The sequence below is a fragment of the Caloenas nicobarica genome, chromosome 6 (genome assembly GCF_036013445.1).
Source record: "Caloenas nicobarica isolate bCalNic1 chromosome 6, bCalNic1.hap1, whole genome shotgun sequence".
Lineage (NCBI taxonomy): Eukaryota > Metazoa > Chordata > Aves > Columbiformes > Columbidae > Caloenas > Caloenas nicobarica.
Genome location: NC_088250.1, coordinates 29,921,760 through 29,934,969, shown reverse-complemented (window position 1 = coordinate 29,934,969; position 13,210 = coordinate 29,921,760). Strand labels below are relative to the sequence as shown.

Sequence of the window (13,210 nt, the reverse complement as noted above, 5' to 3'; positions counted from 1 at the left end):
GCCTTGGAGTCCAATGACCTTGTCAGCAGAAAAATGTGAGTGAGCCTCTATAGCACCTGAGTCATCACTTTGCAGTAAAATGAAGGGAAATTATTTACCCAAAGAGAAAATCCTTGATAACCCTAACAAAACAGAAAGCAATTAAATTGATGCAAGAAAAATTGAAGACAGTTTACCACATCATGTTACATCTGAGTGAACACTTGAGAACCAGCACAGCAGGGAAAGGAAGAAGCCTCCCTCCACACTGGCACAGCATGTGCAGGACTGTGTGGTGAACCAGACTGGGAGCAAACACCACGGAAAAATAAAGATTATTTCAGCTGAATCTGTTCCTTGATCCAGTTCACTGCACAAAGCCGTGTGCTGGCACTAGAAAAGGGCAGTGTGGAGGTGATAACGTGTCCTTTAATAAGTGCCAGTTTAAAGAGGTTGCTGGACTCAGGCTGCAGTTAATCAATCCCAGCAGACAGAGCCCAGTGCAGCAACCAGCCCCGAGGTCTCCTCTGCATCCTGTGCCATGGAGCTGTGTTCACCTCTTTCCCAAATGGTTTCAGGTCAGCACTTCCATTGATATGCAGGGGTTGAACAGGCAGTGCTATAAATAAAGAGCAGTTAATCAGCTATTTAAGTGCCCTTTTTACTGAAATAAAGAAAACCCACAGAAATGACGTCAAGATGGGGAAAAAAAAACCCACCAACCCAAAAAACAAATGAGTGAGTGAATACAAAGATGATCCAGGAGAGCACTCCCTGGAACACACTTAGGCTCAAGTGGCTCAGAGAATAGCTGTGTTGGCTGTTGAGTCAGACTTTCCAGTGCTCCTGCACCAACTCTCTCCCCTCCCAGCTGCCAGCACATGCTGCACAGCCCATTCAGTACCAACAGGAGTTATTTGTTCAGAGTTCAAGTGTATCTGATTCCTCATGAGCCATCAAGCTTCTGCAGCCCTCTGAGCTCCATTTCTCACTGCCATTCCCTGCTGCCCAACCTGCTCTCTGGGAAAGGGAAGGGTCAGAGAAGACAGACCCCTACTCAAGTGCTTCTAGGTCCTCCCTTCTTCCATCTGCTCCCAGCTCTGGGAAAGAAACACAACTGATTATTTAGGACCAGAGTAATCTGCAGGTTCACAGTCAAGGCCACAAGGTCCTACAGGCAACATTTGTGCAGAGGAAGCTACAAAAAAAGCACTTCCCCAGCTCTCCCTGCTGCAGCCTAGGGAGAAAGCTTGCTGTTTCTTTTTCCCCTTCCCCAGACCTAGCTTAGGAATGTGCCACACAGCCTGGCTCTTGCAAGTGATGGTTTTCCAGAGAAACATGCTAGGCTCTCCCAAAACCTAGGAACAGGAAAGAGTGAGGCACTTGCTAAACACCCTCCAGGAACACAACACTGGAGCATCTCTTTTTCAGGCACTTGTTCCTCATAGAGCCTTAGACAGAAGGATCCCACACCTTGCCAACTTTGTAAGCCCTGGGTAAGATACTTGCTCCTCCAGTTGTCCCTACCACAGTATCTGCACCTGTGGCACAGCGTTGTTTTATCTCCACCAGCTCTCAGAAACCCCATAATATACAAGAGCAGGCAGTTCTAGCATCTACTCAAAAGCTGCGTACAGCACATGAGATCCCATGTCAGGAAGCAGACCTGCTGCATGACCAAATGCAACCAGAGCACCTGGGACACAAGCCAGCACAAATCCTTAACAAACACCTGTCCTGCCACACAGCCTCACATCCCAGTCCCACATACCAGGAGCTTCTCTAAGCCAAGAGACATCAGAATGATGCTCAGGAAACTTTCACTAACTCCCCTGCTCACACACATTTCCTGTGTGACGCTGGTCTGCACAGTTGTGTCATGGGGTTTTAGAGTGTTGTTTTACCTTAAGTCTCTGGGTTTAGCAGTAGAGCTGGTTTAAGCTTCTTCCTTCCTCCCACCTCCATAGGGTTAAAGTTAGAATGATGCAAACAGTGGCACAGGGCAAGAACAAAGCACTACTTCAAAAGCTGGTCACATTGCCATGGGGCTCAGGAAGTTACACCCTCTTTTTGTCAGCTGTGAAAGAGGGATATTACCATCTTCCTATGTTATGAGACATCAGATACAAAGAATGAGGACAAACATGAAAGATGAGATGCTCTGAAGATGAACCTTGCCACATCTTGGGTTTGGTAATGATAAACTGCTCCATACCTCTTCTGTTTTACTTTGTGAAATAGGTCAAAATTAAAAATAATAATAAAAGCCTATGAAATGTTTGCAGGTTGACTTAGGCTCCACTCACCAGTGGGTCAGAGTGGGCTACTGAACAGCATACAGCCAAAGCAAGGAATTCTATCATTGTCCAAGTACAGCTTAAGGCTGAACTTAAAATTCTGATATTTCAGAGTACACTCACAGGAATGGAAGCAAATAACAGATAATCAGACAACAGGCAAAGTTACCAAGTGGCCAGAAAAAAAAAAAGCTTTTATTGGCCAAAATAACCAAAGAAACCATTTTTCCAATAATAAAACCAAAACCCTACCTGAAAGTGGGAGATCTTTGCTAACAAAATGAAACACTAACAAACCCCACATAAACATGACTGTTCGTGTTCATCCTCCTAAAGAAGTTAGTTTTTCTCCTTAACCCTGCTGCACCACCAGAAGTAGGTGAAGAATGGGAAAACTCAAGTCATTTAGGACAAGAGGACATACACACTGGGAGGTAAGAGTCTGTCCCTTTACACAAATTAAAGAGGCTGCTGGCATTTGCAAACATCTTACATGCAAACTACCTGAAGCTGGTAATTTCTTCTTTTCTGAGGACACAAACATTTCAGTACATGAACTATAGGTTTGGTGTGTTTGGTTGTTTTTGAATGCCAGGACACAGATACAGTTGTGGCCTATACAGGTTGTTAAACTCAGATGCTACCTGCAATTTATCAGTTAACACTTGTCTATTCAGAAACCTTGGTAAAAAAAAAAAGGTTCCACTGAGTGCTCAAGGCAAATGATCATATTAGAACTCAACATTTACTCATATCAGTAAAACAAATACCAGCCAGTGAAAAGCAGATGTTTGAGAAAACCTTGCTCTCCCTGGTAACAGAATTCTTGGAGAAGAAAAAACAAGAGGGAGAGATATGCTGGAGTACAATATACCAGTTCCAATGCAGAAATTCTCAGGAATATTTTCACTAATTTCTCAATTAAATGAGACACATAAGCCATTTAAAGATCTGGCTAATAAGCAGGTATGCAAGTCTGTTCAACTTAGTGAAGTAGGTGAAAATTTAAAAAAGCAAAAAAGTGTCTTAAATGTATAGATATTTACACAATGCTTTTTAAAACATCACATGTACTGCAGTGAGCTGTGTGCTGTGCACACACGTTTAGAGTGTGAGCAGGGACAGAGCGTGACAATACTGCAGAACTAAGGAGAATTTCAGCTCATGGGAGTCACTGGCTGCTATTGCTGCTGTGCACAGAACAGCACCGTGTGTTTTGACAGAGGAATTCCACTGGAAACAGGGAGCCTCCTGCCCTACTCTAGACATGATTTTACAAAACATTGAGATCTAACACCCGTACTACAACTTTTGTAAGAAAATAGAGAGCAGCTTTCAGCTGCAGTTCTTCTAAACTACTGTAGGAAGGCTTCGCTGGCATGCTTCCTCAATTGGCAACCATCTGAGGTAATCAGTGACACTATTAATGAGCATTCTTCATTTCTCTCCACCCGCACCACCTGTTGCCTCCTTATTGAGTCCTCTAATCGACAAGTCGTAAACCACTTCCTCAATTTTCTTGACATCATATTTCAGGCCATCGTAACGTTTCCTCAGGGAGTCGTTCTTCAGGTTGAGGAGACGGAAGCCAGAATCCAGCTCGTTGATAAAAGTTGAGATGCGGAGAGGGCGAGAATAATCACCAGCTGTGACGCTGTTCACTGCCAGTCTGGCCTACAAGAGGAAGACACACATGAAAACATCAGCAGAGGAACCCACTCAAATCACATCACTATTCTCATCAGTTACTCCACCAAATGAAGCAGTTTTGTTCCAGACAGTCAGATTATTTATATTTAGATCTACCTTTCTGTTGACCATAATCCTGGATGTTCAAACAAGTTACTACTTTAAATCTTAAAATATCAGTGAGGAACAATTTTGGCACACAGAGAGGCAGTTTCCTAGAGGTTCAGATCAAGGTGTTTTGTAGCATAACTTCCAGAAACAACTTGGGAAAGTTAGAAAACACATTACTCTCTTTTTTCAGGTCAGTTTCAATCCAAATGTACACATAAATATCTTCCTTACCAGCTCACTGGCAAGAGTTAATACACCAGAAAGATAGTCCTCAATGTCCAGGTGAAAGCCCCGCTCCCGGTCAGCTTCAACTAAGAGGAAAAACAGAGTGGTAATCAGGTGGTACTGAACACGAGCAAAGCCAGCAAGCTGAAATTGCATTTGTTTACTGAAGCTAATTTGAAATATCAAATTTATGAAATATTATTACAACACAAGTCAGCCTTTTCCTGTACGTGATGTAATTACGTCTCTTCCCAGCATTTCAATTTAGCATCTCATGCATCCTCAACTGGATGTGCAATAGGTTATAATTGATCCAACAGTAAAACTCAATTTACATTACTACAGACCCATCTCCTGTATATTAATTTTTTTTTAGAAAAATATTTTGTTTTTTTTTTTTTTAATCATTTGCTCTGGATGGACACAGTTCTCGTACATCATCAAAATTTAACCTGTTTTCCACACTTTTTAAACACCAAAAGCAAAAATGTGAGAAAAATAAGCTCTCATATTTGTATTATTCTTTTGGCAGATTTAGGCAATTTGAATGAAGAATCTTCATTGATGTAGAACTTATTAATGAATGAATGCTTCTGTTCACATTGGGTTTGCTGGTTTCCACCTTCTAAAAGATTTATATAATGAAAACAAATACCAGATACATTTTGGAACCAACTTCTTGGGAACAAATGAAGTTCTGCTGTTTCCCTATACCTTTGAGAGCTACAATGTCTAAAAACGTGACAATTTTTTTCTCTTTAGTTACAACATCAACTTACTCCCAAGTATTTCTGCAACAGCCTCTCTGGTCACTAATGTTTCTGACTCCAAGTAAACTACAAATGCTGCCAGAAACACCAGCCGCTGAAGCACAAACCTCCAGTGCTCATGAAATCTGTCGAAGAAAACATCAAGTCAAGGTATAAATAAGTAACACCTATTACTTGAGCGTTAGGTAACAAGCATACATTATGCATACATTGTTTTCTACCTTTACACATAGCACTCTGCAACATTTTTGGCTTATCAAGACACCACCAGCTTAAAGTAGTCCCCTTGGCACTCCACAACTTCTCCCCAGGACACTACACTGGACACAAGCATTTGCTTGCACCTCTCACACCTACTCAATTCACAGAATTTTCAGGTTGCTGTGCCCACAAGACACCGGGGTTTTCCTTTCCCTCCCATCTTCCCTCAGTAGATCTGAGCTGACAAGATTCTTGTTCTTTGAAGTGTTCTGGCTAGACACTGTCCCCTTCTGGCAGCAAACAAGACACAAAGGTGACAACTTCATTTAGTATCTGCAGTAACAAGCAGCCATTTCATGACAGATTTAGAGCTCTGTTTTCAGAAATGCCCCAAGCCTAACCCAACTGAAATTAATGGAGCAGCAAATGCTCTGCTCCCAGAAACAAGGGCAGCTCCAATAGAACATCAGTTTAAGTTTCCCTTTTTATTTAAAAAAAAACCCTAGAAAAATAATTAAATACTGGATATTTTTAGTAAGAAGTTACAAAAGTCTTAGAGCCAAAGCATTTTTTACTTATGCTGATAAAAACCTCCCTTCTCTACCATGATTTGCTTTTCAAACAGAAAGCAGCATTGGGCCCACAAGCCTTTAAATGATTCTTCCAAAGTAACAATGCCCAACATGCCCAGGCAATTCCCATATCCATGTCTGGCTGTGTGGTCCTGCACACCTGTAATACTGATCAGCGGGAAACTTGGTCTTCAGAGATTCCAGCTGTGTTCTCACTGTACCAAAGTGTTCACGAGCCTTCTGACATTTCTTTGGTACTGAAAAAGAAACAGCGCAACATTCAGTCCTTGACAGAGAACAGGGCTTTGTGAACAGTTTTCTAGTTTAGACAGCACTGTTTATGCTCCATTGTTGCCCAAGACAGTCAACTGACATTCAGAATCAGTCTAAGAGATATTTGCTGTCACACCATGAGTCACACAGGTAGATAAGAAATAATCCTGAGTTTCGTGCTGTCTAATCTTAAAACAGTTTGGGTTGGAAGGGACCTTCAAAGCTCATCTAGTCCAGCTCCCCTGCAATGAGCGGGGACATCTTCACCCAGATCAGGTTGCTCAGAGCCCCATCTGGCCCAGCCTTGAACATTTCAGGGATGGGGCTCTAGTCCTTAGTTTCCAACTTGAAACAACATGCCCCATGTATTTAAGAATTACTGGTAATCATGACTTGTAACTGCTCATAACTTAAGTCATGGATGAAGACCCCATTCTGTAACAGGCACTGACAGAAGAAAGCGCTGGAAAGGTCACACAGCCTGCGGACCAAAAGGCAACGAGGGATTACAAACAGCCAAAGGCAGGAACAGAGGAATGTAAAAGTCAATCTGGTGTCTGCCTATGGATTGAACCTACAAGCAAAGCGCCTGGTGACACGCTGAGCAGGGTGACAAACAAGCAGTGCTGAAGGAGAGATGACAAGTAGAGATGGAGAAAGGCTGAAAAAGGTCTCAAGTATAAGACCTCATCTGAGGTAGCAGAAGAAAAGGGAACCACCAGATCACAAGCAACAGAACAGCACTGCACACTGCAGCTGGCCCCAAAGCAAGCACCCGTACCAGGCAGTGCCACCAAACAATTCATACAGCCAAAGGAAAAGCTTTTCTTTCTCCATTTTAAAATCTTACAATATTTTTTCTTATCAGAGTTAGGTTAGATGAGGTGCAACATCCCTTCAGGAAACTGCATTTCCTGCTTTCAATCAATGTAGTCAAAGAAAATGCGTTTCAGCCTGTCCAATATATGATATACATCTGTGGAGAAATGGTCTCTTGTTTATGTACCACCCACTGCCACCTCCTGTTTACTGACAGGAGTTACAGCCGCACTGCACCCACAGAACTAATCTGTGGTCCAACAGAACTAATCAAACCTGTACTTGTTAACCGCAGCCTTCTCAGAAATCCTGGCCCGACCCAAGGAAGACAGAAGATCAACCTAACAGGCTCTCCTGCATTTTGATGTACAGAAGCTGGGATTATTGAAACAAGATCACAGAAGCTAAACCTGAAAGTTGGAATGCATGACTTTTGTCAAACAAGCCCTATTAAGAGTCATTTAAGTGTATTTTAAAAAACCCACTTATTTCAATTAATAAAACATCATTTCTGTTAAAAAAAAAAAAAAGAGGGACACTTAAAAGCTTCAGGAAGCAGAAGGTGAAAGTGCTCCATGGGGCAGCCAGAAGGAAGGAAGTGTGTGAAGCTCACTGACAGCTGCCCTTTGAACACCCTCCTCAAACTCTAGTGTCTGCCTCAGTCATGTGAGCCACCACCTGGCAGCTGGGGACAGGGCAAGAAGTAAATCTGCATTTTGGCTTCTGCCAAAGGAATCTGTGACAAAGAAACCCCACAACAATCTTGACTGAAAAGTTTCAAACAGTGTCCAACAACTCACACATAACATCCCAACTCCAAACTATCCTCAAGCATCCTTGGATGTCACCACTGATGTTTTCCTGAATTTGACAATCCAAATCCCCATCACTCAGACTCGTGTCACCTAACAGCAGGCTGCAGCATATGCTGCCCTGAGCACCTTTCTGAGCAGTTCTCAAGCTCCATTTTGGCCAGGGAGCAGAAGGAGAAAGATCCTCTAAGCCTGTTCTGGAGGCTGCCATGCTGAGGCTCTGCTGGTTTTCCTTCCCTTCCCCACACCTGAATAACAGCTACAACCAAAAGTGCTGATGCCACAGCTAAACAGTCTCACGCTCGGTGCAGAGAGACCACGGAGAAGCCACCACCATGAAACAGCTTGTCTGTTGGCAGGTGGCTGCCCCACTACTATAGAGGTTGGACAAAAACCTCAATGAAAACAGGTTTAGCCAAAAGGTATGTTAAATCCCTGGAGAGCAGAGCAAAGGCATTGTGTAAGATAATGCTTTAAATACCACTAACTGGTGCAGGAAACCCCCATCCACCCAGCTTCCAGCCACCCCATAGTTCTATGAACAGCACTCATGCCACCCCTTCTCCTTCCCCAGTAGCACAGACTGCTCACTCAGTCCAAATGCTTTCCCTGTTTTCACTGGCTCTGTCTCCTTGAGTTTTCATCACTCTACCTGTAAGTGATGATGCAAGAATCATTACAAAGGATCAACCAGCAGCCTGTGGGAGAAAAAAAATAATCTCCCACTTATGCTGGCATGAGGGATGGGGCACAACAGGCAACACAGCTTCTGTCAGCAGCAGCAGCAGCTGGAACCATCCACAGCACTACAGCTGCAGTCACCAGGCATCATAGTTACTCTGTGACCAGATAACTTGTGGTAATTAATAGTATTTTTGCTTTTTCTATTAGTTTATCATTTAATGTTCTTATAGTTTAGTATACTTTAATAGTGTTTATATTTATTCCAAGATATAAGGAAACTAAGTCTAAAAAAAAAAATCTTGATGCTACAAAGTCTAGCCAAAACTCTGTTGCAGTGAGTAATCCTCTCTTTCATAGTTACTAGAGTCATAGTTTATCCCTTTTTAATTTACTAGGGAAGGATAATTCTACTTTCTGAGTAAAAATCTGGTACTGACTCAAATGAGATGCTGTAGTAAAGCCAAACAGCCATTTAAGCACACTACACTGCAGCACTACAACCATTATCAGATAAAGCAGTAGTCTAAATATGTGACATCTGACAAGTGCTATTTATCCCCCTAACAATCTTTCTGTTAATTGGCATCGTATTATTCTCCTGTAAACCTTTATTAATCTAAATGTCTATTGACTTTATTATGCTTGTAATTGATGACAATCTGACAGGTCTATTATCATGAGTTAACTCCCAACCTATTAAGCAAGTACTCATTATCTCTGGTATTACAAGAACTATAATCAGAGCTTTTCTTTCCCAGCTGTTCCAAATCTCTTCTCAATCTGCATGTCCCAGGACCAGCTCTCTCCCAGAATTAACAATCAAATGAAAATACACCAAGCCAGATATGGGTCTCTACTACTAAATGCTGGAAAGCAACCCCGATGCTGATACCCATGCAAAACAACAGTCACAACATCCACACATTTACTCAGCAGAAAAGTGAGTGCTTGTGTAAATTAACCAATTAGTGGTTCTAATTTTTAGCACTGCCAGATTTCCCAAGTAGGTGGAAGTGACACTTGCCAGCAGGGGTCAAACCTCAGGTGTTGCAGGTTGCTAAACACGTACCCTCCCAGAGGCCAGAAATCCCAGGTCTCCAGCTCCAGCCCGAGTGTGCTGGTGGGCACCATCAGGCTGAGAACCACCACTCAGCTCCACAGGTGAATCAAACAGCACCTGGTGGGGTTTGTTCCTCTATTTACCTTCCAAGGGTGGCCTGCCAGGTTTCTCCCCTTCCCAAATTCCTCTCAAGAATTTCCAAGCAAGTCAGAATAGTTGCTTCTCTTCAGCAGATATTGGCTTAAAAATTAGCTTGTAAGTTGCATATTTAAAGAGGGAAAGAAAAACTTGTTTATTCCAGTAATTTCACCTGTAAGTCTGAAAATGGGGGGGGTGGGAGCACAAAGAGCACATTTGACATCCAGATCTGCAGTGCTGTTCTCATGCCCTGGAGGAAACAGCTTGGCCCAGAAACATTCTGTCAAACATCTTAAACAAATTTGGATTGAAAGCAAGGAACCAGGCTGGCTACAACCCAAACCTCAAAAAACAGCAGAACAACTCCAGTTGTCACTCAAACATACATCAAGGACAGGTCCTGCTTTATCAGCTTTCCAAATGCCCTTTATACTTAGCAATATTAAAGAGATACTAAAGAGATACATACACAGAGCCTTATGCAAACCAGATTAACACTCCCCCTTCCCACACACTCCTGAACACCTCTCAGAGCATTCAGGATCACAGCTTTTTTTTTTGAGGGGGGGAGGCAGTGAAGAGGTGAGGAAGGGGATACAAAGGCCCAACACGTGATGCTAAAATGACAAGAAAATAAAAATCTACATGCATGTCACTTCAGTGGGAACATATGAGCCAACTCAGCCATGCAGACAGGGAACACCTGCAGAAAGAACTCTTGGGCACTGAGACAGCAAAACACCAGCTGAGGAGGGGAGAAATGGAAAGAACAGTGTTTCCTTAGGAGGAATGGCAGCTTTTCTACTTATCAGGCTTGTAACCTCCCAGCTGTTCCCTCCCGACCCCTAGCAGCCACCAAGAAGCCCACACAGGTCACCAAATTTTAGGAAAGCCAACTTCCAACTCTTCAATGAGTCAGCCAACAGGATCCCCTGGGAACCTGCCCTCAGGGACGAAGGAGCAGAATGGAGCTGGCAGATCTTTAAGCACACTTTCCATCAAGCACAAGAGCTCACAATCCTCAGGTGTAACAAATCAAATAAGGAGGGCAAGAGACTGCCATGGCTGAGTTAAAACCTGCTGGTCAAACCAAAGGGGAGAAGGAAAAGCACAGGCAGTGGCAGCAGGGACAGGGATCCTGGGAAGAGCACAGGGACACTGCAAGGTTGTGGAGATGGGGTCAGAAAGGCCAAGGTGCAGCTGGAGCTGAACTTGGCAAGAGACAAAAAAATAACAAGAAGGGTTTCTACCCTTCTACCGCCACAGGTATGTCAACTGGAAAAGGAAGGTCAAAGTAAACATAGCCCCCCTGATGTGCAAGACTGGTAAACTGGTAACAACAGATGAGGAGAAGGCTGAGGTACTCAGCAGCTTCTTCGCCTCAGTCTTCATGGGCAAGCTCTCTTCCCACACTTCAGGTGGAAAATGATCTGCAAGACGGGGACTGGGGCAGCAAAGTCCCTCCCACTGTGAGGATCAGGTTTGTGACCACCTACAGAACCTGAATGTACATAGGTCCATGGGACCTGATGAAATATGTCCCAGAGCCCTGAGGGAATTGGCTGATGTAGTTGCCAAGCTGATATTCCATGATAGTTGAAAAGCCCTGGCAGTCAGGTGAAGTCCCTGGCGACTGGAGAAGTGTAATATCGTGTCCATTTTTAAAAAGGGTAGAAAGGAGGATCCTGGGAGCTACCAACCTGTCAGCCTGTGCCTGGGAAGATCATGGAACAGACCTTCCTAGAAGCTGTGTTAGTGCACATCGAGGACAGGGAGGTGATTCGGGACAGCCAGAACAGCTTCACCAAGGGCAAGTCCTGCCTAACCAACTTAGTTGCCTTCTATGATGGAGTGACTACATCAGTGGACAAAGGAAGGGCTACAGATGTCATCTATCTGAACTTCTGCAAAGCCTTTGACATGGTCCCCTGCAACATCCTTCTCTCTAAATTGGAGAGTATGGATTTGATGGGTGGACTGTTTGGTGGATGAGGAACTGGCTGGATGGTCACACCCGGAGAGGGGTGGTCAGTGGCACAACATCTGGATGGACACTGGTGACAAGTGGTGTCACTCAGGGGTCTGTACTGGGACCAATACTGTTTTCAGAGCAGCCCTAAGGAGAAGGACTTGGGGGTACTGGTGAATGAAAGACTGGACATGAGCTGGCAATGTGCGCTTGCAGCCCAGAAAGCCAGTCATATCCTGGGCTGCACCAAAAGGAGCGTTGCCAGCAAGTCGAGAGAGGGGATTCTGCCCCTCTGATCTGCTCTGGTGAGACCCCACCTGGAATACTCTGTCCAGCTCTGGAGCCCTCAGTACAGGAAGGACATGGACCTGTTGGAGAGGGGCCAGAGGAGGCCACCAAGATGATCAGAGGGCTGGAACAGCTCTGCTGTGAGGACGGACTGAGAGAGCTGGGGTTGTTCAGCCTGGAGAAGAGAAGGCTCTGGGGAGACCTTATTGAAGCCTCTCAGTACTTAAAAGGGGCCCATAAGAAAGATGGGGCAGACTTTTTAGAAGGGCAATATTGTGATAAAACAAGAGGTGATGGTTTTAAACTACAAGTGGGGAGATTCAGACTAGAGATGAGGATGAAATGTTTTACACTGAGGGTGGTAAAATACTGGCTCAGGTTGTCCAGAGAGGTGGTGGATGCCCCATCCCTGGAGACATCCCAGGCCAGGCTGGACAGGGCTCTGAGCAACCTGATCTGGGTGAAGATGTTCCTGCTCGTTGCAGGGGGTTAGACTGGATAAGCCAAACTATTATATGATTTTGTGACACCTCAGGAGTACCCACGGGCGACAGAAACCCAGAAAAGCGGCACCCGCGACTGAGGGACCCGTGTACCCCGAGAGCCGCTCCCCCCCGCCAGCTCCCCCCCGCTCCCGGGCCGGCCGCGCTCACCGTCCTGCAGGCCGGGGCCCTGGTGCACGCCCTGCAGCAGCGTCAGCATCTCCCGGGCCGTCTGCTCCAGCGCCTGCACCTCCCGCCGGATCTCCTGCGGGGACAGGCCGCCGTCAGCCGGTGCCCTGCGCCCGCCCTGGCCCCCACCCGGCCCGCACCCACCTCTCGGATGTCCTGGTCGGCGGTGAGGACGCTCTGCAGCGCGATGAACATCTCGCTCACCGACATCACGCCGCCACCGCCTCCCGCCGCTTGGGCCTCCTGCGCCTTCAGAGGGCCTTTTGTACCGCCGGCGCGGGGGCTGCCCGCGCACTGCCTGACCGCGGCCGCCGGACTGCCCCGCTCAGTGCCTGAGCGGCCGGAGGAGCCAGAAAACGGCGGAGGGGGCGGCGCAGACGGGTGCCCGTGGGGAGCTGCTCGCCCCGGGCGGGGTGTCCGTGTTTCGGGCCCCACTCCTGGTGCGGCGCGGTTGAGCCCGGGGACGCCGCCGCCCCGCCCGGCCGCGCAAGAGCCCCGCTGCTGGCGACGGCGGCGCGTTGCTACGCGACGTCGCGCGGCGGGAGGCGGGGGCCGGGCGGGGAAGCGCCGTTGCCAGGAGACAGCGCCCCGCTGCTCTGCGCCTGCGCGCCCTTGTCGCCGCGTGACACCACGTGCTAGCGGAGTGACGCGC

At 46.0% G+C, this 13,210-nt stretch overlaps 1 protein-coding gene across 1 annotated transcript; it reads right to left on the bottom strand.

Annotated features, from left to right (window-relative positions):
• Positions 1–2,430: 2,430 nt before the first annotated feature.
• Positions 2,431–12,909, bottom strand: TSN (translin). Its single transcript, XM_065637871.1, has 6 exons — positions 12,703–12,909; positions 12,541–12,634; positions 6,005–6,101; positions 5,081–5,196; positions 4,308–4,387; positions 2,431–3,950 (listed from the first exon to the last, which is right to left on the bottom strand). The coding sequence occupies exons 1-6, from the start codon at positions 12,766–12,768 to the stop codon at positions 3,714–3,716; spliced, it is 690 nt and encodes a 229-aa protein (XP_065493943.1). The 5' UTR covers positions 12,769–12,909; the 3' UTR covers positions 2,431–3,713.
• Between the last annotated feature and the right edge of the window lie 301 nt (positions 12,910–13,210).

What these genes read in the sequence shown, in the direction of transcription:
- TSN (XM_065637871.1), bottom strand. Translation starts at nt 12,768, where the DNA reads ATGTCGGTGAGCGAGATGTTCATCGCGCTGCAGAGCGTCCTCACCGCC. An exon ending in CCGACCAGGACATCCGAGAG is followed by an intron (nt 12,635 to 12,702) that starts GTGGGTGCGGGC and finishes CTGTCCCCGCAG; the next exon opens with GAGATCCGGCGGGAGGTGCA. An exon ending in TGTTGCAGAAATACTTGGGA is followed by an intron (nt 4,388 to 5,080) that starts GTAAGTTGATGT and finishes TTTTCCTCTTAG; the next exon opens with TTGAAGCTGACCGGGAGCGG.